This window comes from Numida meleagris, chromosome 1, assembly GCF_002078875.1.
Source record: "Numida meleagris isolate 19003 breed g44 Domestic line chromosome 1, NumMel1.0, whole genome shotgun sequence".
Classification (NCBI taxonomy): Eukaryota; Metazoa; Chordata; class Aves; order Galliformes; family Numididae; genus Numida; species Numida meleagris.
The window spans coordinates 10145608-10172123 of record NC_034409.1 but is presented as its reverse complement, the minus strand read 5'-3'; the positions used below and the strand labels follow the sequence as shown (position 1 = coordinate 10172123).

At 34.8% G+C, this 26516-nt stretch overlaps 1 protein-coding gene across 8 annotated transcripts in view; it reads right to left on the bottom strand.

Annotated features, from left to right (window-relative positions):
- CACNA2D1 (calcium voltage-gated channel auxiliary subunit alpha2delta 1) overlaps positions 1-26516 on the bottom strand; it is a 361729-nt gene that overhangs the window by 127111 nt on the left and 208102 nt on the right. For all 8 annotated transcript variants that reach the window (XR_002434297.1, XR_002434298.1, XR_002434299.1 and 5 more), the window contains 2 exons: positions 26182-26226; positions 13460-13589 (listed from right to left, as the gene is read on the bottom strand). Coding sequence is in view for 4 of the 8 variants with exons in the window: in XM_021384460.1 (XP_021240135.1) it covers positions 13460-13589; positions 26182-26226 (175 nt within the window). In the remaining 4 variants the exon portion in view is untranslated. The remainder of the gene's footprint in view (positions 1-13459; positions 13590-26181; positions 26227-26516) is intronic.

Sequence of the window (26516 nt, the reverse complement as noted above, 5' to 3'; positions counted from 1 at the left end):
ATCTTTCCACTAATTTTCTCAGTCCCTTTTCAAACTTTTTGATAGCATTAGCCATAAATACCTCCAATTAAAAGAGAGAAAAAGTGCGCTCCATTTCCAAATAAAAACTGAGGCCCTCTCAATAAAAAAACTTTGATTTTTCTTGTTTATATGCAACACAAAAATCCAGCTTACAATGTAAATGCCCCAAAGATTTTCCAAAATATATTCAAATTATATATTTCAAAATATGTTCCTTTAATATGTAATTTTTTGAATGAGAGACACAGATCTGTCCTTAGATCCTTTTTCGGAACACATTTCTCACCGCCTCCAATTCAAAGTCCTAACTCTCTGTCCACATTATAAAATGTAAGCGAACCATTAGCCTTTCAGAGCTCTTGTACCGGTTAGCATAAAGTCAGCCTGTGTTTTGAGTGGGTAAAAAAGGATGTTTGCAGTTTTTCAAGATTTGGTAAATTAATGAAGACAAGTTATCTCCTATATCAAGAAGCTACACTTCTTCAGAATTTAAAACAAACTAGCAGATGAACCTTTTTTAACTTTTATCTTAGTTTATGTAAAAAACTTGTTAGAGTTATATGTAATAAATAAATCAGATAGATAAAAATATTTTAAAAAGAAAAAATTTAAAATAACTAAAATGAAAATGCTTTGCTATAACATACAACAAATCTGTTCTTTAAAGCAACTAATAATAACGGTACGCATAGGATGGAGAAAACATAAGGAAACATCAATTTTCTAATTTCCATCGTGCATTTTCCCTACATGTTAGAAAAACAAAAAGAGAGAAAAGAAACATTCCCTCAACAAGATTAATTGTGATTTCATGTTTCCTCTAATTGTGGTACATATTCTGGATAACAAGTTTGGTTTTTTTGAGCCAAACTCGTTTTAGCTATGTGAAGCTGCTAGAGCGTATAACTCTCCGGAATAACACATCAGGCTGCTTCAAGGAGCAGAAAACGCTAACTTCTATGTCAGTAATTGCAGGAACAGCAAGCTGTTATTAAATCAATGTCTCATCTGGAAAATACGTGTTTCCATTTCACCCTGCAGTTAAGATAGTGCCAAGAGGCCATTATCCAATGACTTTCTATTAGATCAGCCCAGTATCAGACATCTCTGTACAGCAAATCACTGCTTTCTGAGCTCATCCTCAGAAAAAAAACCAAACCAAAACAACACAGCACAGAGAGGCTTTTTTGCAGGTGATCAAGACTCACTACAGTCAGTCTCACCTGTCAGCCTGGTAACCTACAGATAACTCAGCATCCAATTTGTTTTACGTAACTTGGACACCTTAAGCTTTCCTAAAATTCATAACCAAGTAATTAATAATTCCTGGACAAAAAATATTTAAGTTCAGAACAGATGCTGCCTGATTGTCAGATAACTTTTGTACTTTGTGATAGGCTTTCAAAAGATATGGCCAAACATTATCATTTTATAGACAACAAAGAGGAGCAGCAACCCTTCAACATCATGCAGCATAGCAGACATGAAGTTGGGATTCACATTTTCAAGAACTCGTAAAGAAGGTAAAGTTAAAAAAAAAGAATCAACTCTGAAAAGTCACTCTAATAAACTTTTAAAAAATTCCCCTGTTCTAAACTCAACCATTTTCATTTTTCCCATTTACTTTTCCCTTTTTCAAAATCAGAACAAAGAGAACCTGGTCAAGAAGTAAATAAGAGAGTACAGAATGGGAGTCACCCTCAAAATTGCTACATAATTACCACTCTGTACCAGACAAATCATAAATTTGACAGAAAACATTGCTTACTTTTCCAAGTGAACTAGAATTCAGTAAAAATTTAAAAGCTAATTTTCCATGGACTCCCTGTAGGGAAGAGTCCTAAGATCCCTAGAAGATTAAGTTTCATATTTCCTTAATGGAGCTACAATATAGGAAGGCTCATGTGGCTGAGTTCTAGGCTCTACAGAAAAAATGATTTTCAAGATACCAAGCTTGAAGTACGCTGACTTTATGTCAAATATTATTATGGAACAACTCTTATAGTCAACTACTAATATGAACTGAATTCAAAGAAGACTGTAACAAAAAAAAAAAATCTCATAGAAGAGCATGTCTCATAGAACAGCATGTCATCTTACAAGAGTCTCTGAGAAACATAGCTGGTAACATACTCTGAAGAATGCACAGAAATTACAATGCATGGCAAACAAAACACAGTATATTGACACCTCATTTTGTATGTCAACCTGCCATCCTATTTATTTTATAGTAAAATAACACTGGAAGTTATTGTTTTTTTCTTTTTTTTAATGGGCATATAGGAAGTTTTTTGGTGTTTGTATCTAACATCTGTCAGGGAACAACAAAGCTAAAGCTCCATGTGGCTGTTTCCAGTTCAAGTAATTATGCTTTCTCCCTGTCCACACTTGAGCATGACACTTACTGCCATTACAATATCCCAACCACGGGCTGCTGCAGTGCTCAAATTCACAAAATCACAGAATAATTGATATTGGAAGGGATCTCTTGAGATCATCTGGTGCAAAAGTCCCTCTACAGCTCAAGCAGAACAGTTAGGGCAGCTTGTACATGATCACACCCAGTTGAGATTTGAATATTTAGAAGGATGGAGACTCCAAAACCACTCTGAGCACACTGTACCAGTAGCCACCCACCCATACCATTGTTTTTTGTTGTTGCGATTTCTTTTGTGCTTCATATGTTTAAATTTTTGTCTGGATTCAATGACACGATGCTGAAGCAGTGCATAAATACATACCTGTTCTGAATGGGCTGACTGCGCAAAAGTTTGAATCAGATACATAGTAAGACGCTCATTTCCAAGATGTGTATTTCAAATACAGCAGAGTAACAACCCAAAAAACCAAGCCTCCTTTCATTCTCAGAAGAAAAATGACTAGGAAATCCTAAATCAATTCCCTCAGCTTAGTAGAGACTTTTTAATTGTCAGCACTTTTTTTTTTTTTAACTTTTTCTAATTTAAGATTTCATTATCTTCTTTCCTTTGGCTCTGAATGGTCTGTCACTTGCTATACCCATTATGATGAGCTGTTCAAGTGAGCTTTTGATTTTCAGCTGCCAATTGAGAAGGCCAAGGTCCAGATTTTTTTCCCCCACTTCACACTATCTTTCCCATAGTCAGCAACTATTTATTTTTTTCTGCTTCATGAAGGTGCTGACCCTGAATGGACCTGAGTCCTTTCAGTGATAAACAGATACCAAGGACAGTCATACAGGACAACAAAAGGTTTGAAACATAAATAAATTACAATGAAAGAATGAACACTGATACAGGCAATTATTTTAAAGTCATGCTCCTAAGAGTAAAAAAATACATTTTTAAAATAAACAGCATGTAAGCTGAAAATTGATTTACAATGAGATTCATGTGTATATTTATTACAGTTAACTAAAATTATAATGTTGATTGACAGAAAAGATCAAGTCTCATTGTGAAACAGATGTGTAGCTTAAATGGTTTTGTACAGGTGGGAAAACAGTGCTTTTGCTTGAAGGAGGCCTGGCAACCAGGGGATGACTGCAGCAGAATGGGCAGGTGATTGTCTCAGTGAAATGGTCTATACAAGCTTAGAACTCCTGCTGAAAAATGGGTACTTCAAGCATAAAAGTACTTCAACACATACACAGCTTGTTCAGCTACAACATACACACTAGTTAATGATCAACATTTTTACCAATACATTGTTTTATTGAAAATAATCCTTAGGTGACAAACTAGTTGAGTATTTGTATACAAAAGACAGAAAGGAATACTGATTATAAATTTTCAGTATTTCTTTTCAAAAGATTTATATCTTGGAAAATAACCAATTATTAAAGAATAACAAAGAAGAAGGAAAGGAGGTGCCAGGAGGAGGAGAATTAGGAAAGTTTGTAAGCTGTCCTACTTTTTTCTTTAGAGGAAAGCGAAGGGAAAAAGGGAGAGAACAGTACTGGTTAATGAGGCAATGTGAGAGGAGACCCCAAGGAGACAGGACACAGTAAAGATGACAGGATACCAAGGCTGAAAGATGTCTATTATCCTGAACATCCTTTTATATATGAAATATTACCCAATGGGGATATGAAAAATGACTAGTGAAGCACTTAGAGAAAATAGTGAAATCCTACCAGTGATAAAGTAAGTCAGAGGACAGAAAACTGAAGACAGGCAGATGTTTGCTCAATGGGAGGATAAGAAGAGTACGTTCTGAATAAGACGCTTAACAATTAAAAAAATAACCTTAAAATGTGAGAATAAACAGAAGAACATACTGACTCCATGACGAGGAAGAATGCTGAGGATACCAGAATCAACACTATCAAAAGAGTATAATATTTGTAAGCCATGTGCAAGAAGAAAAAAATAATGGAGGAAATGCAAACTTGAGCAGAAGAGGAAAAGACAGCCAGGAAATCAGAACCCATGGGAAAAAAAAAGAAAAAAAGAAAAAAAACACCTTTCAGATAGAAAACAAAAAAAGACAACAAGAAGTTCAGATCTGTATGAAGAGAACAAGAAAAAAAAATTCTAAAAGATTATGAGTGAAGGCTTCTTAATAGGATGGAAGATAAGAATAAATCCAATGAACTGAAGTTTGCATCATACATCAGTTATAAAATATCCATTTTTCAGGCTTAAAAGGATCTGAAGAGGGAGTACCTAAATCTGACTGTATAACTGAAGATCACTAAACTACCAGTCAGCAGGAGTTTACATGCAGTAAACGGGAAGTAATTCTTAATCTTACCCATCAAAATAAAATAAAGGAAAATGGCGTGGGAAGATCATGAAGATAAATGAGTATTTTACAGATACATTTTGTGAGCTGCAGTTTAGGATCTTCTGTTTAGAAGGGATATGAATTAGAAATAAAAATCGCATTTTACTCAGCACTAGACATCATTTTAAAATAGATGACTGTGCAAATGTAAAAGATCTAAATAATTTCTACGGCTGAGTTTCCTACAAAAGAAGAGGGAAATTAGGGAAATAGACACTAGTGAATGAAGAGATCCCTGGGAAGGCAAGATGGAAAATAAATAAAGCCAATGTATTATTGTTGATAGAAACAGTAATCTGAAAGGATCTAATGTCAGAGAAATAACCATATCTAATTTGGTGTAAAACAAGCTTTCTCATGGGGAAATATCTGCAATGACTGTACACCATACAAAATGTAAGAAGTTATCTACCTGAATTTCAAACGGATGCAACATATCTTCGTGATGCAGTGAAGAATGTGTAATTTATTCTCCAGTTAATACATATGCACAGAGTACGAATTGAAAATTACTAGTTGAGTAGTATTAATTATTTAAATATTCTTTTAAATAAATAAATAGAATCGCCTATGCTCAAACTACACAATCTGAACTCCACAAAATATCTATAAATATTTTGTGAAAATATTATTATTTTGGGAAAAATTCTGTGATTTATGCTTTGCCAGAGAAACGCTTCATGATTAAATTATACATAATTCCTTCTGAATAATTATGACTGGAAATGAATTTACATGGCAGAAAGGATGAAGTCAGGTAAAGCTAAATAAAGAAACAGTAACGTCATCCTTAAACTACATTCTGCAGTTTCTTATAAGCTCTACAAGCTCTAAATATTGGACATACATAAATACAAAATGCCATATCCTCTAAATATGTTCAAATCTATGTGTCTACATTAAAATTGTTCCTTGTAAATCCCTTTGACCCTGACTCAAACCTAGAACTGAATGTATTATTTGTGAAGGTGATACTCCTTTAAAAACATTAATAATAAGTACAATGCTGGATAAGATGGTAATACAGATGATACAATTATAGTAGCTATACTTCTGAAATGCGAGAAAAAAATTTAAAATCCATTATTTACCATAATTTCAAACTTTTTTTTTTATATTGCAAAGCTGGAAAACTATTTCCTTTCTAAGGGAAAGTCTTTCAGCATTCAGCTGATAATCAGTCTGCTAAACTCTTCTGATAGTAAAAGCAAGACAAACAACGACGTCGATTCTAAACTTCTTACTGAGGAGAGAGAATGATTCTGTAATGAAATATATTCCTAGCCCTCTCATGCTTCTGGTTAAATGATGTTATAAGGTCCTTTAGAAAAATATCTTCCATTTTTTCCATTAAGAGCTTAGAACAAATTTACATTTTCTTTCTAGACTCCAATTCAATTCCAATTCCAATACTTCAAGCAATTTAGCACATCTTTTCTGGTAGTCAACTTACGTCATCATATCTACTTATTTATCAGAGGCTGAAACACATCTAGACCTTTACATTCACTATGAGCTTGCAAATATAAAACATATTTCTTTCCACACTCCCTTATGGTTCTCTAGACAGAATTTTGAAATGATTATACAAAGATTCTGTTGAATCCTTAAGCACAAGCATGTGCTGCCAATTTACAGTTACAAAAAGCCAGAATAATCTCTTGATTACCATTCCTCACTGTATAGCAGGTTTGAGAACAAAACTGCCATCTCTCACATCACCACAGCCATCTGTCAGGTAATGAAGCTGATAAAAGGGCTGAGGTGACATTTTTCCTTCCAAGAGGACAAACACAAAGTTCAGGTAACAAATACACATCAACCTACTTTTTAAAGTTAAGCCAGATTTATGACATCGTGAATCCTAGCACTGGTTCTGCAAGGGGGAATTCCACACAGCAGATTAAACTGCTCTCTCAAAATCTTTGTTAAAATTATATTTTTTTAATGTTTCCAATAATAAAGATCTACTGATATTCAGAGTGTTCTGCTCTGCAGTCTTTATTTTAAAATGCAAATACATCTGTTAGCTATTTTTACCAGAAGGACATACTGCAGTGCCAAATTTCCCCTCTTAGTACAAGGAGATTCAATACTAATTGCTATTCCAAGCTGTATGTAAGAGAGAAAATATTGCAGAAGCAAAGGAAAGAGATCTGAGGAACAGCAGTAATCATCTGGCTTCCAAAATAGAATTTGGCAGTATACAGAGCTTAAACATTTATTACTCAGTCAAGCAACTTAACAGACACTGGAATTTCTGGACCTGTTATTATGTTCACGATAACTCTGGATATATACCACATTTGTTAGTCAAGAAATACACAGTGAAAGTCAGCCATAGAATGATGATAATCAATGGTAAATTTACCAGAAAAAAAAATATTTTTCACACATTTTATTATAAACAATTTAACATTATGCAGTTAAAAATAAAAATAAAAAGTAGGAAGGCTGAGATATTTTGCAACCTTCTACCTAAAATCATGTCTTAAAAATCAAAGAACTTTGGAGATAAATAGCTTGAAAAATCTCTTTGTTGTAGGAAATTCTATTTTCTTGAAACCAGAACCATAACAAACAGTTATCATGGGTTTGACTTCTGGTATGACTCTTCACATGTCCTCACAATGTTGAAAACCAAGTAATAAATTATATCTTTTGAATATTTACAAAAACTTTATAGTGTCAGAGACCCATGTAGCTCAACCCTGGTTATAAGAAAAGGAACAACAGAATATGGAAACGTTGGCAGTTGATGACTCCCAAGGGGTTCACTGTGAAATAACCCACAACAAAAAGGACAGGGTTGTGGTTAAGGCCCGCATTGTTTTATTGAAACCCAAATTCAAAATGCTTGGTTTTGCTTCTTTTTAAAAACAAACAAAAGAAATAAACTAACCATTTTCTGGATTTAATGGAATAAATGAGAAAGGAAAAAAAAAATTCCTCCTTGACCATTTACTCCTCCTTCCAAATTTGAATTACAACAGTCATCTTAAACTTAGAAGATGGAAGTTAAATCAAAATTTTGATCTCTATTTATATATAAAAAAGAATCATATTTGGCTGTTCAGACTGACCTCTAGAAAGTCTCATCTATCTATGACATTCAGGAAACCTGCTATGTCCTTTACAGGCTATATGAAGTTGTGATACATAAATGTAGTGGTTGATGAACCAGTCTTACAAATCCATCAATAACTTCAGTACTGTTGTGTATCTGTCTCTCCTGCTTCAATGTCCAATTTATTTTCTTTATTCACTGGGTGTTACATCAGAAAGAACAGAAAATGTTAGCTGAGAAAACTCGTCAACATAAAATACAGGATACAAAAGTGAAAATGACTATTTGTTCTTTCCAAATTCAGTTAAATAACAAAACCTACTAGAAGTCAAAAGCTATACCAAATGTTTTAGGCACAAGTTTCTATGTCTTTTCCCCAGTGTTTTTAAATAAGAATGAACATTTCTGAAAGGTTAAAAGAGTATACTGTTTAACATTCTCTGAATGTTTTATGGTATCAATAATGTCATAAAGCCATCCTTCAGTCAGCTCCCACATTAATATGCACCAAATAAGAATTAGAATTCAAGTGTAAATTGTTTTTAATAGATAATCCTCAATTAATTTCAAATAAGTTTCTTTAATTTCAGAGGCAGAATATTTCAGAAGTCCCACTTTCATTTTATTTTCTGAAACTATAATCTCAACTGTAAGTCTACAGCACTTAGGATATAAATGCCTCATGATGGAGAGAACTGCTCTGGGACAAGTAAAGATTTTCATCAAGTTAGAAAAGCTATTTGTTTTTGCTGTATGTGTAAGAACATTAATTCAGGAAGCTATTTGCATGAAAATGATAATTTAAATCATAATTGTCAGAAAATGAAAAACAATACTGACCCTAGAGTCTTTTGCTTAGTCTTGTGTGTCAGTATTTTCCCTCTAGGTTGAAAATTGAAACAGCCAGGCAGACTAGGAGTACTAAGGGACTTTGCGGTAACTAACATTTCCTTTACATTTACTCCAAGCCATAGTGTTTGGTATTTATAACAGCCTAACACTGGAAATTCATTTAAAGGCCCACTTCACTCATTCATTGCATTTTTTCACATATGGCTCACTGACTAAAATCACTGAATTCATTAAAAATAAATAAATAAAACAGAAGAAACAAGATTACGATTCTCCAGATATTCACAAATTGTTGAAGACCATAAAAATTCCCATCAGAAATTATAATAAAATTCACTGTAGAAAATTCCACAGAGAAGCAAAATTTTGACTGTGATCTCAATAAAAGGAGGGTGGGAACAAATACTCTGTATTTTAACATTGCTAAGCTATAGAAGCCATCCTTTAATTCTAAATCTGTGACCGTTCTCATAAACTCTAGGAAAGGAAGTCTTTCTTATGGTGGTTTCTGTCCAAATGTATTTCAAGTGAAGTCATCATTTCAAGACATATTATTTTCCACATATAAACACTGTCAATCTGACACTTTAATCAACTCTACAATGATAATCAAGTAGTGACATGTGGAAGTAACATTTAAATTTCTTACTTAAAAGAAGTGAAGCAGGAGTAACTACACTAAAAAAGGAGGCCTCGTTTACATGCTTTGCCTAGCACCCTTTCTAAAATTGTAACGAAAGCATCAATTTCTATTTAGAATGACCACCGAAGCAGACGGTATATTAAGTGTCTCAAACAGGAAGGACAATGTATGGTGGTATCCACCAGGCAGATTAACCTCATTTGCTTTGTGCTTTGGATTTCCTCTTATTCTGGGCTGCAGTTCACATGTTCTGTTTAGGGATAGGCAGAGTACAGTGTCAACTGGGATTTGGATATGGAACTTTTGTTATTACTAATATGAGATGCATGAGTAATTCCTAGCGCATGCAATAGAAAGGTGACCTGAGGGTCTGTTCTGTTTCCAGAACCAGACTGATTTTATTTCAAAATCTAAATGGAACTCTTGAAAAAATACTGAATTAAAAGCTCGATTAATGTTCATTTTATTGGGGCTGACCTCTCTTGCAGGGGATCTAAAATCATCACGTACAGACAAATAAAGAAATTCCCTTGATTTTTTCCTGTTTCCATTGAGGTTTTGGCAACAGATGCAGAGGAGAGAAAGCAAAAATAAATTTCATAGTATTTATTTTTGCAATCAAAGTGGACGTAGTGAATAGATGTTTTGTAATCGTGTAATAAGATGGGCTACTTCACAAGAACTTTATCAACATATTTCAAAATAAGAAAATCACTGTACATGTACTTAGTAGACGACTATTATTTTTATAGCACATACTAGTTTGTCAGGTTTAAATAGGTGGCACACTATTTGAGAGTTAATGTCTAAACCACTATCCTAGTTTTCAAGGGCTAAATGGAGAATGGATCCACACATTTAAAACTGCACATTACAGAAAATCCAAATGTAATTTATATTTAAAAATTATACCTAATAATTGAAATGAACTAATAATGAAATTTAAACTGAGTATCAAACAAAGATCACAACCTCTAGGAAACCTGCTTCAGCAGGGGAGTTGGAGTAGATGATCTCCAGAAGTCCCTTCTAATCCCCATGATTCTATGATTCTGTGATTTCATAATCATATATTACTATGAGTCAGTGATTCTAACATTCCCAAACAAGTAAGTAACATGCAAAGCATAATCTACAGATACAAGTGAAAATTCATATTAAGAAATGTAATAGAAGTGAAGGCCAATCTCAAGGAAGAGAGGAGAATTCAAATATCTTACTGACTGTTGAAAACCGTTTGGTGAGATCCAAAGAGTAATTCTCTATTTCTCTCGTCATCCGACAAAACATATACTAATACAATCTGTTTATTAAAGTGTACTTCAGTCAAAAAGAATTTAACCATAAAGTTTTATACTATGTCTTGTGCATTGTGTCTCAGAAGGATTTGTTGTAATACCTGCTGTATAACTGTTTACTAGCAGACCGTGAAGTAGCCAAGGAACAGAAGATTTATTACACACTACTTTCAACATGTATTAACAATTTTCAAAATGTACAACTGTTACCTACTATAGTAGGCACTGAAATCTCTATCCAAGAAATGACAGTTTCCCTAAAAGTTAGCAGGAAGAAAAATGACAAAAATGTTCAACACGGGTTAAGTCTATCTATGGTCATAAAAATTGCTTGCAGATTTTCACAAATATTACTTTTGAAAATAAAATTAAACACTAGTGTTATAAATCTTTTGTTGTATGACGACATTCCAATCGCTCACTGTGCTTCAGATAACACACTGTAAAATAAAACTGGCGAAAAAAATGTCGTAAAAATGTTGTATTTGTTGATGTAAAATCCACACCTTTTTTAGGTGTTCTCAGGTTTTTATCTCTATAAACACCACCAGTAGCTGTTTTAGTAGAATCACAGAATCTCAGAATTGTAGGCGCAGGAAGGGACCTCTAGAGATCATCGAGTCCAACCCCCCTGCCAAAGCAGGCTCCCTAGGCCAGGTTGCACAGGCAGGCGTCCATGCGGGTCTTGAACGTCTCCAGAGAAGGAGACTCCACAACCTCTCAGGGCAGCCTGTTCCAGTGCTCTGTCACCCTCACTGTGAAGAAGTTCCTACACACACTTGTGCTGAACTTCCTATGCTTCAGTTTGTGGACTTTTTCCTTTGTCCTTTCACTACGCACTGCTGAAAAGAGTCTGGCCTCGTCTCTTTGCCTCCTGCACCTTAGATATTTATAAACAATAATAAGATCTCCTCTCAGTCTTCTTTTCTCAAGGCTGAACAGATTCAGGTCGCTCAGCCTTTCCTCGTAAGAGAGGTGCTCCAGGCCCTTTATCATCTTTGTGGCCCTCCAATGGACTCTCTCCAGGAGATCCCTGTCTTTTTTGTACTGGGGAGCCCATGTGAGGCCTGACCAGGGGAGGATCACCTCCCTCAACATGCTGGCCACACTCTTTTTAATGCACCCCAGGATGCCATTGGCCTTCTTGACCACCAGGGCACACTGCTGGCTCATGGCCAACCAGTTGTCCACCAGGACCCCCAGTTCCCTCTCTGCAAGCTCTCCTCCAGCAGGTCATCCCCCAACCTGTACTGGTACATGTGGCTATTACCCTGAAATTACCCTGTTACTGCCCTACCCAAGGATTTTGCTGACACAGAATTACAGATGATACTTTCTTAGGCATCCTATTCCTTTAATCTAAAATCACTAGTCATTTAGGTATTCCACATCTTTGCTAGTTCATTTTTCATGATCCATGTACGTTGCTACTTCCTTCAAGAAATTCACATTTATATCTTTGGATATCATTTTGTTACATACTGAAGTTGCACCTTTCCTATCGAAGTCATAGTCTGTTATCATTTTTCAGTTAAGGGTTTGTATGGTAATACTACCTAGTACTGTTTTTAATGCACCTAAGTGTTCTCAGGATTACTATCTAAAAGTTCAATTCAACACAACAAAACATTTAACATACTGTTACTATTACAAAATTTCACATGGTGTTAAAAAAAATCCTCATGATTAGAGACAAGTTTTTGTAAGAGTTTAACTGCAAACTATTAATACTTATCAACTAAAAAGAAAAGAAATGGCCCATCTCTTCCCTGTAATGCTACAATTAAGATACACTTTACTTATTAAATTCAGAATCCCAGAATAATCCTCTGGGTCTGTCATTCAAGAACACCATATAGGAGTATCAGCTACTATGACTCTTTTCCTCATCATACTAACATTTCCATTTTCATCCTTCTGTCATTTATGTAAGCCACACAGAATGGTCACCATGAATTTTAAAGAGATCAGGTCACTTCAAGGTCTCGCTTCTTGATGAGATTTTGAAAGAGGAGAAAGGCTGCATACTTAAAATTAGCACCCTAAACAAAGAACTTAAAAAATATGGATAATATTTTATTTTTCCACACTTCTTTTTAAAATTATGCAGCCATTTTCAATGCCAAAATGTCTTCTTAGTGGATAATGCTTTTTTTCTTTATGACAAACACAAAAAAGAAGTTATTTTCATCCTGAAAAATAATTTAAATACTGAATGTTGAAACACTGTTACAATTAAAAAATCCTCAGCAATATATGTGTATATTTATTTATTTATTTAAACACTATTTAGAAAGAGTTCATTCAAATTCTTTGCTAGTCTGTTACTACAATTCTGGAAATGCACTGCATGTAATGCAAGTACTAACATCTTGCACAGGATGTTATTTGACTGAAACATGTATGCTCTTGGGATACTTGAAAATGATTTCAGTAATTATCTCTGCCTGAGTCCAAAACAATGTAAAGAGCTGTCAAGAATTCTTTATATTAAATGAGTACACGGTACAGAGAAAGAATGGATAAGAAAATCAGAATATGTGGGAGTTTTGATTCATCTCCAGTTCCATTTTGGAAATTCAGATCCTTCCATAATGGTCTCTAATTATGGCTCCAACTAAGTCATAAGATGAATTAATTATATACCTAATAGAACAAATATTTGTAGCATCATTAAGGAACTAAAAAAAAGAAAAAGACAATATCTGTACTAAAAATAGAAATGAAAAATTGATTTGTAATTTATTTGAAGAATAGGACACAAGTAATAAGCTTATTACAGTAAAATCAGTTTGCTCATGTGCTACTTACAGCCTTCATAAATATCTGTTGGTATGTGAACTGCAGCATGTTGGTAAGACGTTTGCCGTCGGAAAACAGGATCTTCTTCAAATACTGGTCTGATTCTCTGGCTGCCAGATTCAGTGTCATTCTTTTCAGGCTTTTTAAAAAAAGACATGTAGAGTACAAAATATTACAAAGTATGCTAAAATGATTCCTCCTTTCACATAAAAGACTCACAGACTTTATAGCTAAAATTTTGCATTACTGTGTAAATACACTTATTTGCTCCAGGTCCAGACATACTTGTGTATAATTCATTATGAATTACAAGTTACCAACAGAAGTCAGTGAAACTAAAAGCTGCAAAAGGAAAACAAGAGTCTAGCATCTTCCATTCCCAATTGCATAACCCTACACAACTATGTTATCCTTTTATTATTTGTAATAAGTTGTAATGAATCTTAAATATAAATACTGCTTATTTCATTTTTGTCATAACACTGTAAATCACATACCTTAAAATATGATACCGGAAATACACATTAATAAATAGGTTTTTGATTAACAGTGATGCATGTGTAAGCCAGAGAAAGGAAATGAAACTTTTTCGTAAGTTCTGATTGTCACAGCTTTTGCTTATTGGTTTATGTAACTAATAAGTCTTGATGAAGCTGCCTGTCTGCTCACTACTACCACCTGCCTGCCTGCCTCAGTTTTCTATCCCTTCTTACCTGCACCACTGCTTCTTTTTTCCTTCCAATCCACTCAGTCATTTAGAATAGGATTTAAAAATTGGTTTTTTTAGTTCAGATACAAAACCACATCAAGCCAAGGAGGTAGATAAGATCAAAAGGGAGCTGGTAATGTCTTTGCCTGCCTCAGCTGCAGATGGAACAGGAGACTCCATGGCATAAACAGATTGCCACTTTAATCAATAATGAATCAACTAATATACTAAATGATTACTTAGGCCAGCAATTGTAAGCAATTATACGGATATTTTTAATACTACAGAGTCATCAGTTTTTTAAAATGTATTATAGTTGAAAAACAGTGCTGACAAAGAAGCATCTGTCTGGTGAGTCAGGCACGCCATGCACTGAAGCTATTCTCTATATATTTTCAATATGTCTTTTATCCCCTATCAATATATAGACAGCTGAATTTCAATTCAACTGCAAAGTATCCTCATAAAACCAAAATTTCCTTATCTGCTTCATCATGGGATCATGGAAAGATGTCTAAGTTCAAATGCCTGAAATAAGCAGCATTATCAGGTAGATTGTGAAGAGGTAGTTTCCTTTGGAAACACAAAGGGTAGAACTTCTCAAAAAAGTGAAATCCGCTGTTTTCGATAACATAGCAGTTTACATATGAGCTCATTGCCCCAGGCTGCTTTCACAGTCAATGAAGAGAAATAGGCATTTTTAGAGTACAATTCATCTCATCTCATCTTAATTAGATGCCTGTTTTCCCATGACATGAATCATGAAACAAGTGTCTCTTTTCCATCAACTCTAATAGCTGTAGGCCAGCTAGGCTAGATGTAGATGCCTGCAATGTAGCTGTCCAGAATTAGGGGAGATGCATCTCACAATGCAAGTCTATTACACTTCTGGAAAAAAATGAAATTGCGCACTAATTCTGACTACTTTTTTATGTTGTATAGCTACCATATCTTATGCTAAGTGGTTATGCTTGTTGTTTATCCCTTAACCTAAGGAAAGACACAGTTCTTAATACTCAAGGTGAAGGATGATATTTTTAATTCATGCAAACCTATTACCAGGTAAAGTTTAAGCATATAATAACATTAAATAATCTAAATTGATACAATGCGCTAATTAGTTAGCATTACTCTCCTTGGAAAATCTAAGGTCAGATGACGGTTACTGTTTTCACTCCTGTGCATTATTTTCATTAACAGTTCCACTAGACACACCTATTTGCTGTTTGGAGAATTGGAGGTTGCCAGAGGACTTCTGAATATCATAATTCTTCATTTCAGTTCTTCTTAGAAAGTCATGTTTAAGCTTTGGAATATGAATTAGAAAAATGGGAAATACTTGTACAATGCAATCTAAAATGTCCTGATCCATTATGCCGCTTGCTTAACTACCAGAGTTAACATCACTACAGCTTACGTCGGAGTTGTATCAGTTACAGTTTATGTGTTCTCTAATTTGAAATGTCATTGCATTATGATGACTTCAGACAAAACATTTGAGTAAAATTTGACTTTTCTTTTTTATTCCTACAATATCTATCGATCTATTTATCTATCTATCTGTTTCCCAAAACTGGAATGCTATGCAACATGAAGCAAATTCTGGAGTTCTTTTCATAAGTTATCTTTTTTGCTTCATGCTGCTCAAGGCAATGAGTATGTCTAATTCTGTAAATGCAGTCTCAAAAATTGATCCTACATATGAAAAGAATTCCCTTCCTGCCTGCAAATCTTTTGATTAAAAAAATGAAAACACTATTTCTGAAATGAGTACCAACAACTACAATCTCCTGTTGCTTTCAGAGAACATTTCAGGAAAAAAATGGAGATCACGAAGCCATATTATTACAACAAAATATCACAATGAGTGGATGTCATAAGATTTTTTTTTTCCATCAAATTTTCCATAGTAAACACTTGAGAGGGCAGGAGAACAGTGAGATAGAAAGTGGGTAAACCATCAGATCTATACTATAGGGCTCTGCATAGAGATTTTGACACTGAAGTATACATTTTCTTAATTAGAATTCCTAAAGCCTTTGAACATTAACTTTTATCAGTGCTCAGTGCCATTCTTACTAACAGAATAAAACTGAGCGTTCAGTTTCTCCCATAACTCATGTTCTATGGAAGAAACTTCAAGTCTACTACCAACATTTGACTGAACTTCAGTGAAATAGAAAGGTTTTAAGTAATCCACCTGAACATCTTAAATATTCAAATACAAAGTCTACTTCCCACAGTCATAATGGTACACAGAATCACAGAATTGAAGGAGTTGGATGGGACCTCAAGAGATCATCAAGTCCAAACGCCTGCTAAAGCAGGTTCCCTACAATAGGTCACACAGGTAGGCGTCCAGACATGTCTTGAATATCTCCATACAAGTAGACTCCACAACCTCTCTGGGCAACCTATTCCAGTGCTCCAACACCCCTCCCATAAAGAAGTTATTCCACATGTTTGTATGGAACTTCTTATATTAAAGTTTTGGATCATTGTTCCTTGTCCTATTGCTACGCACCACCAAGAAGGGCCTGGACTTATCCATTTGCCTCCCACCTCCATTTAGATATGTATAAATTTATCAGATCCCCTTCAGACTTCTTTTCCCCAGGCTGAACAGTCCCACGTCTCTCAGCGTTTCCTCATACAGGAGATGCTCCAGGCCCTTTATCATCTTTGTGGCCCTCCACCGGACCCTTTCTAGGAGATCCCTGTCTTTGAACTGGGGATCACAGAGCTGGACACGGTATTCTAAATGTGGCCTCAGCAGCGCAGAGCAGAAGGGGAAGATCTGCTCCCCTTGATCTGCTGGCCATGCTCTTCTTAATGCACCCCAGGACACCACATCCAAGGATACACACACCAATTCCCCTTAAAACAGTGCCTATTAGAAAGACTATTATTTTTCCTACCTATGTTCCATGACACCAAAACAAGAACTAAAAACTGTTCCGCTCTGTTTTTGTTTTTGTTTTGTTTCAATTTAAATCATTCACCTGCTCTAAGCTAACTGTATTTTGTAACTACTTCTACAACCATAATGCAGGATGGTGGATCTGCCAGAATTACCTAAAGCAATCTAGAGGCTTTTACATCCCCACTGTTGACTTCCTGTGAGCAGGTTGTGCTGTACAACTCTGAAAAAACATAGCTATGTGACCTTTCCCCATTAAGCTTGGTATTTCTACGAAAAGTTTGACTGGATTGCTGCAGTGGTTGTTAAATTGTTAATGACCACCTAAACTTCACTTTCAGGAAAGCAGCAAAACACCTATTTTCAAGGAAAGTAATCTAGCGTATGAATGTAATTAAAATTCAACTCCAACCAATTTCTCTCTCAAGTCAGGAACTGAAACACAATCAATATTGGCACAGAAAAATCCCACATGAGATGGTGGCTGAAGATTAATTTTCTATCTATTTAAACCTGGTCTTCACTTACTGAATTACATTGTTACCTACCATTGACAGTCAGCAAAGTATCTTAATGATTTCCCTGCAATGAATCTCCAGACTCATTTCTCTGTCCCTTGTGAGGAAGATAAAATCCATTTCTTCCTCAGGTCACATTTGTGCCAGTTTAAGGCTATTTTTTTTAAATAAATAATTTTTTTTTCATGTGTCTGCCCTATTAGAATAAAGGGAAATTGATGTCAGATGTCACTGGTAAGATTTGGGTAAAGTGGATTCTTCTGTAGATGTTTTTTGTGATCTTGCCTAAACCAGTTACAGCATGATCTAAAGTAAACTGGAGGTTAGTTTCAATTTAGATGGACATTTATACTATAATCTTATAAACTAAAACATACTTGAAATAATGCAACTGCTCTCTCAAGGGCTTTGTGAACTTAAACTAAGTTATATTCATATAGTAACCGGAAGCTTTATGCCAAGAAGTACCACTGAAAGATGTGCACAGAAAAGCAAACTACCATTAAATGAGAATGAAACAAAACAGCTCATAGAAACTCAGACAAAGTTTAACTCCCATTTCACTGCAACTAAAGATATTCTAATTCCTTTTCACAACATTGAGTTACTTTTTATCATCATCATAGCAATAAGATGAGTGGACTTTTTATCTATACTTTTATATTTTCTTTTAGTTGAAAAGCGCTGGTTCACTACAAACATCAGGAACAAAAATCTGAAGATAAGAATTCAAATTCCTACTGGGCATAAGCAGACAGAACTTGTCATTCCATCCAGCCAAGAGCACTCTATCATCTACTAGATGCTCAGTTGAAAAGGGAAAGTACAAGTTGACTGAGTTGGTCTGCTTCTGATACTGAGTTTGGGGAGATCACCTACTCACAGCCATGGGCCCAAAGCAAGCAATCCACCATATACATGCCTGTGATGGCAGACACTATTCTGTAAGTGTCCTAACAAGTTAAGGCTCGGGAAGTTAGATCAGATATTAGGATGAAGGACTGAAAATCTCAAGCCACATAAGTATTTTAGCAATTAACAGAGCTTATCTTGAAAAGACCTATGCAATCAGCTTTTCTTTTCTAAAACTGACACAATATCTTAGTGAGCCGGAGTTAGTATGTGTTGAAATGTTGATTTCGTATTTAATAATCAAAATATAATTGAAAGTTTTGTTCTTTTCTCGTTATTACAGATTACAGCTGACCTTCACCTCAAAGCTAAATAGAGACTACTGTAGTGACATCAATGAGTAAAAATTCACATATTCCGTCTCCAATATTTTCCTTAACTACTAAGGTAGGCAAAATAAAATACATGTTTTAAATATTTAAATGCATGAAATGTGCAACCTTTTTTTCCTGCAGTCACCAGTAACCTCTTCCAATTCCCACCAGGTTTTAAGGATGATGGAGAGCTGCCTTACAATAACATCAGCATCGTTTCATCAGTCCCATCTCTTCTTATGGACTTGTACACATCTGACTTCTGTAAGTGCTTCCTAAAGTTATGTTCTTCTATTATGGGAGTATCTTCTTACTCACAACTCTGCTACCAGGCTCAGGGACACAGCAGAGTGATGCAAAGAAGGCACCAAGAATCCCTTCCTTGCCATATCATTAGTCACCACCTACTTAGAAGTTTCTTTAGCCTTACTTTTGATGTCAGTGTTAAAGAAGCACATCTCCACATCCCTCTTGTGTAGCACACCTTGGTCTTGAGTTCAGAGGTCACAATGTATGCTCCCATATGAACCTCTCGAGTTCATCTGGTTCTCATCTATACAGGGTGACAGCTTGGGAAAAATGAGGGGTTTAGGACAAGGATGGTCACTATGAGCGATTTTCTTGCCAGCCCCTAAGGCATTTGACTTAAGTGTCTACTTCAGCACTGACTTTTACAGTGCCTTGACTGGATAAGATGATGTCATTAGGCACCATGAGGAATATGTGGTCATGTTAGAATTAATGCACATCTTAATTTAACAGATTTAAATATTCTGAGCAGATCAGAAAAGATCCAGCCAATTATAAAAAAAAAAAAAATCTTTAAAAATTCATAGCCTCCTCCAAATCACTCTATTTAGATCCCACTGGAGTACAAAAAGTAATAATAAAAGTAAAATTAATAAAGGAAACAAACGTATATAGATTGCGTCTCAAAGTCCTGCAGAATAGTTAGTCATTATCTACAATTCCAAGACCAAATTGCACTCTGAATAATTTAAATTTTTCATACAACACCCAAATTACAGGGTACTCTACTTTTATTGAAATAAATTACACTGCTGATCTTTTACCATCTCCACATCTGATTAAAGATAACATCCCTCTAGAATAAGAACTGTTAAATCATCTTAATGCTTCATCAGGAATTAGTCATAATACCCACTGAATGTGAACATTTAATTAATTGGATTTTTTTCATCTGACGCAGTTGTCTTTGCCATGCTTTGCTAAGTCATTGACTGATCCTGTTTCATAGCACATTCTTATCTTCATTCATACAGGTTAGAGTCCAGATTTTGTAAATCTTGCAGCATACTAATAGGTTTATCTTTCTTCTTAATTTGTCCGTCTTCTTTGTCAGTAACAACATTAACAACAGTAAAGCCCTGCTCTGGGAAAGAGATTGGACTACATGACCTCCAGAAGTCCTCCTCATCTAATTTTTTCTGTGATTCTGCAAGTTAACACTAATGAAGCTGAAAACACTATACAAACATCACTCACTAATTCATGCTTACATAAATAAGAACAGAGCTTTTTACTAATTAAATGACAGCTGTATTTAGGCAGATAATAAGCATTAAATAAAACACAAAGCCACACATTCACCTCCGAGTTACATATGGACAATAAAGTTTCCCTGTAGACTACATACAATAAAATAATTTGAGCTAACTGCTCAAGTATACACTGTTCAAGTATGTATGGTTTAAAATAATGTTAGTATGGTGAAAACTTAAAAATGTAATGAACAGAGGCTGAGAGGAATTTTAGAAGGGTGTTCTATCCAAGAAGAGAAGCACATCCCAAAAGTAAATGGAAAGAAAAAAAGGAAAAAAAGAAAAAAAAAAGGAAGAAGAAACATGTCAACTTTAAAATATTGCAAGAATTTTCAGGAATTGTCTGTAAAGGAAAATACATTTTTAAAAGGTCAGCTGAAGCCAAGTTCAAGAGTTTTAAAGTTTGGACAACTGGAATTTGTGGGATTAATGTAAAATCGCTTGCAATACACACCACAAAGGAGAGCTGCAAGATTAGCTGTAAGACCTTTTCACAAACCAGCTTTAAAACTGTGAAAGTCTAGAAGTCCCAAGACAAAAGATAACTGAAGAGGCAGAAGTACAGACAGCCCTTCACTGCCAAATGGGTGTTTCTGAAGTTAAACCCCAGAGTCAGCCCATTCCAAGTGACATGTCAAAACATTCTCACAGCACTGTTACCTAGAATTGGCCAATGAATAACTCTCTAGAAATAACTATTTCTAATTCTATAAAAACTCTATAATATGGTCAGATATTGAAGCTGTTTTTATTTACCAATAAATGATTACTCTGTATTCACTGCAATTGTTATAACTCACACATCTGATACTAGTAGGAAATATCCTGAAGGAAGCAATTTTCCATTAAACTGACGAATCACTTACCGTAGGGCTGAATTTTGATCACTGATGTGACATAAATTTAGCCTCCATAAGGAGAATTCAAGATCTGCTCTTTTGTGCAAATTTGCCTTTGAGGTAGGATTCTCTGCATTAAGAACTTCCTCATCTCTTTAGGACATTGACAACTACAGTTATCACTCTTGCCATTATTATTTCATAACAGTTTCACAGGTAGGAGGTAGCCTTGGGGCAGTCATATGTTTCATTATCATGCATTTTTCTTTGCAGTCTTGAAAATATATTAATTTGGGAGAAAAGTAGACTTGTGCAAATTGGAATAAAAGAATATAAACCTGACACACAGTTTTTTAACCAGAATACTTAAAAAAAAAAAAAAAAAAGCAAGAACACTTGCTCCCTGTGGCAACAGAGCATTATAATTTCAATAAGGAGCTCAGAGATACCTTTTCCTATGGCCTCCTATGCCTCTAAATGATTGGTGTCTCTTCTAGTTAAGAGGAAAATTAGAAAAATTATCTGTAAGATAACCACTCTGTTATTTGCTTACTGCTGCCCAATATTTACATTGACCATAAATACAACTTGGAAAAAAAGTTTGGGGTAAAAGCTACTCTATTTTCTTAAGAAACGCATTTTCTGGAGCTAGTGGGGTGATTGGTCTTTTTTAAAATGGGGACATACATCACATATAAAAAAACGTGTTACAGCTTGACCATGTTTAACAAGGATTATTCTAAAAAAATACCTAGAAAGAAAAAGAAAATTTTCATAATTACCATTACTATCAATTTACAAAGACCAGCATTTATGCTGCAGTTTTAATCTTAAGGGGAGCTAGTATTTCAGATAGCCTACGGTTTCCTAACAAGGGGGAGCGGAAGGACAGGCGCTGATCTCCGCTTTCTGGTGACAGCAACAGAACCTAAGGGAACGACATGGGACTGTGTCAGGGTGTTTCAGGTTGGGTAACAGGAAAAGGTTCTTCACCAGAGGGTGGTTGGACACTGGGATGGTGTCCCCAGGGCAGTGGTCATGGCATTGAGCTTGCTGGAGTTCAAGAAGCGTCGGCACAATGCCCTTAGATGTATGGTCTGATTTTTGGGTAGTCCCCTGTGGAGCCAGGAGTTGGACTCGATGATCCTTATGAGTCCCTTCCACCCCAGAATATTCTATGATTCTGTGATATTATTCCAAAAAAACAAAGTGTCACTAATTTATAAATGCAGTCTAAACCACGTGACAAGCTCAGTATACTGTTCTTACAAAATTTATCCCTGTATGTTTCATAAAGTGATAATAAAAGATTTTCATATTTTAAACAGCCATAGGTATGCTCAAGATTGATCCAAAATCCACACATTGGCCCTAATCACAGCGTCAATTCACATTTTGTGCAGATACTTACTCTCCAAAGGGAATTGTAATTCTAGAGCTTTCATGTTAATTACATAACATAAAATCAAAAACTGCTTCTACCACTTATTAATACATGAACTGTAACTTCAGATGGAGTTCATCATGACTGCAATACTAACGTGAGATTGTATAAAATAAATCACTAATAAATCAGTGGTGTTAAGTGGGGACACAACTCTTGCCAGAAGACAAAACTGCCAGCTCCCAATTGAAGTCTAACAAGTAAGGCCTTTATGCTGTAAACTTCCAGTGAAGCATGCCTGCTTTAATGTTAAAGAAACATTTGTTTATTTGTAATGCTTAGTCATTTCAATTAAATCACTACAAAAATACAGTCTGCTTTTCCTTAGGCTGTTATTCCACCTAAACTTCCTAAGGTAGAAAAGGAACAAGATGCAAAGAGAATATCAGAGACGTGACAGGAAAGGAATCAAGGAAGAATGAAATTAAGCAACAGAGCAATTCAATACATAGTAAATAGGTGGATTACCTGAACAAATGAAAACAGAAAAAATTGATTTGGCAAGGTTCTGTAAAGAAGACACAAAATCACTCAAAATGAAATGAAGATCATTACCAAAAGGAGAAAAGGAGTGAACAGTGAAGCAAAGATAACTGTAAATAGGGCGGAGAACAAACGACAAGAAGAGAAAATGAGAAAAACAGGCAAAGCAATATCAAAACCTTCGGGAAAGGGCATACTAATGTGGTACCATTCAGTTATCCAATAAACACTCTGTATCATTTGTACAGAGTGATCCTACACATGTAGTGGACACCTGCAAATGGAAGTACATGACAAAGACCACAATATATCAAACAGAAAGGGTTCTAGGGAATAGGACAGTGAATGAAAACCTGAGAAGCCTGTATTAAATTACAAGTTTTGCCATTATCTTCCTATGTGATATGAAAAATGAGAATATAATACCTCCTACCTTGTTGTGAAGATAAAACCCATTAATTATCATGAAGTGCTCACATATTACAGCACTGTGGGGGAAATGAGCAAGTAGAATCTAATTACTGCTGTAGGATTAAGAGTATGAAAGTTATATTACTGACTGATGGACTAAGAGGTTACAAATGGATCTTTTTATCTGGGAGACTAAGGCCAAAGAATATACTTATTTTTCCTTAAAGTCCAAGTAAACACAGTCATTAGATTCAAAAAGACTCATCTAGATTACAGATAGAAAGTGAAAGAGAAGGATTTTCTGAATCTGGTACATAAACAGGAAGAAGGAAAATAAAATATAGTGAAGATTGTTAATATACCCTAGAAAATAATAAACTACCTTAAGCTAGAGGACTGTTCTTCTTGTAAAGCTATGTTTTTTAAAGATTAGTGGAGCTAAGACAAGAAAGCAGGACCTGTGAGATGAATTTCTTCTAAGTTTTCAATATCTAAAAGTTATGATTTAAAAGATCAAAAGAGAGAAACACATATCTGGAAGTCATTCCGCTGACCTGTGTCAGATACATACCTCAGAATAAACCAAGCAGCTATACACAGTGATTAGGTTAATGTTAGATACCTAATTTTAATGAATAAATTACTAGTACTAATTATTCCTGCTTTTACTTATAGAACAAGCAACTTATAAAATCAGGCAGTATGACTAAATAAAGGTCCATGGCATGGAAGAACGGAAAGTATGAATTTATTAGAGACAAAAAATGGATAGCAGAAGCAGGTCTCATTTAAAATCTCTGCCTATGAAAAAGCTGCCATCTAAGTTGTCTCATCTGTTTCATATACATTCATTGCCAAGGTTTCCATTGTTGATTACAAAGTTGTCTTCCTAAGATGAAATTAGTCTGTATGAACATCTTCCTTGCCCATAAATGTCCAACAATCTGTCAATTTTCAGCTGCATTCGTGGGACATTTTATTTTCTTGTCATCAGAACTTATTAAGAATAACCACTTATATTAGAGCTTAAGGAGGATAATTTTTAGCATCATGAAATGTTCACCTTTACTAAACAACAAGAAAAATAAATTATGGTGTGTTTTACTAGGATGAACAAATACAGACCTTAGCAGAAAGGCTGAACCAACAAAGTATCAGTGGCTAAGATATGCAATTAGAACTCATGGGGAAACTGTCTGCAATTCAGCCAAAAGAGATCTGATCAGATAGCCAAAAAGGTGTAAATACTACAGTGTTGTTTATTGATAGGTTGGCCCTGACTAACAAGGAGCTATTTTTATCTCAACAATGATGATTACTACAAACTCAATTACAAGAATTTGAAAAGACAGAAAAAAAAAACCTTACACAAGAATAAAAATTGAAGTTTTGGTGGAATAAAATTGTTCTTCCCCAGAAGGAAAAAATTAGCTGAAAGAAAGTCAAAGAAACTCTAGAGCAAAATTTCCTTGCCTGCTTTGCCTAACCAATTTGAATTCACCTCAAGACCTTTCCCAACACCATTTTCATCATAACAGATGCAGCAGGCTTTTTTATTTCATACCATAATTTACCATTGCTGTGCTATGTGATACATTTACATTCAAAAGCTAAGTAATAAGTAATCTGTACCTGAAATACTAGTGAATCCAATCAGAAGAGACCTATCTTTCAAATTAAGGTTAGTTTTAAGGCATACGCATTTCAGAACTTGAGACAATTTATTTGTTTGTGGTATCTGAAATCCAGTACTCATAATTCCATGTAAGGGTATCAAATAGTTTTGCTTGACATGATATATGCAGCTTCTTTAATTGCCTTACAGCAGACACATCAATTACAATAGTGATGCCATCAATCTCTAAAGAATACTTGATTAAAAAGTGCAAATGATGCATGCTGGCACTTCTGGTTAATACATTTACAAAATCTTTTCCATGGCTTTATAAATTAATGAATATAATATAATGAAGACAAGAGGTTGTATTATCCCAAGTGAAGGAGAAGATAACTTGCCTTCTCCCAAGACATGAAGATTTTTAATATTTAAAGCCAGATAAGAAACTTCAAATCACTTAATGTAAGAGCTTTGGTAGAACTAGGTATTGAAATACCGTACTTTTTCTCTAAAATTTGAGACTGGATTTTCAATTTCTCCCAACTCTATTACACCCATATGAGTGATCACAAAATCCATGAAAATAGTTACTCAGTAACATTCTATGTCAGATTCTGTCTCATGGGAAGAATTCTTAGAGAGAATACAGAAAAAAATAGTACTCCTTCTGAGTAAATTATTTACGTTTCTCATTTTGATTCTCAAATCCTATAATTACATGTATATTACATTTCAAAAAGTGATTCTTTCACCTTTCCTCTCTTCCAACGTGTTCTCTGATCAGCAACTCAGGACAGCATATGAACAAACCAGATCTTGAGAATTAAAACAAAAACTATTATCTGGCTCTCAAGGGAACCTGTAAAGAAATGTCTAAGTTTCTTGCTTTCTTACTTCTGCAAAATATTTAAATGTTTATTTAGTATTTAATTAATCTTTTCATTCCCTTAATTCTCTGAGATTACAGGCAATTAAAGAAAAAAACCCACCATATTACTTACATCGTTCTGGTCATCTTTTGCATTGTAATAGATTATATCATTATTCTGTAAAAGAAGAAAAGAAGGAAATTTGTTAGTTTGAAAGTAGGGCATAAATTTCACTAGCAGCAATCTGTACTAAAATACAGAGGCAAGCCTGCAATTCTTTATGCATTATCTTTGAAATATGACAGAATAACATGCTGCACGTAAAATTTCCCATTCTCATATTCAACTTAATTCATTCGATCATTTATCTCTGGGAAATTATGTAAGACGTGCTAGAAAAGTACACTTGTATTGGATGAAATCCAGAGCTCATAAAAGACTTTTGTAAACTCCTTCTTCTAGATGTA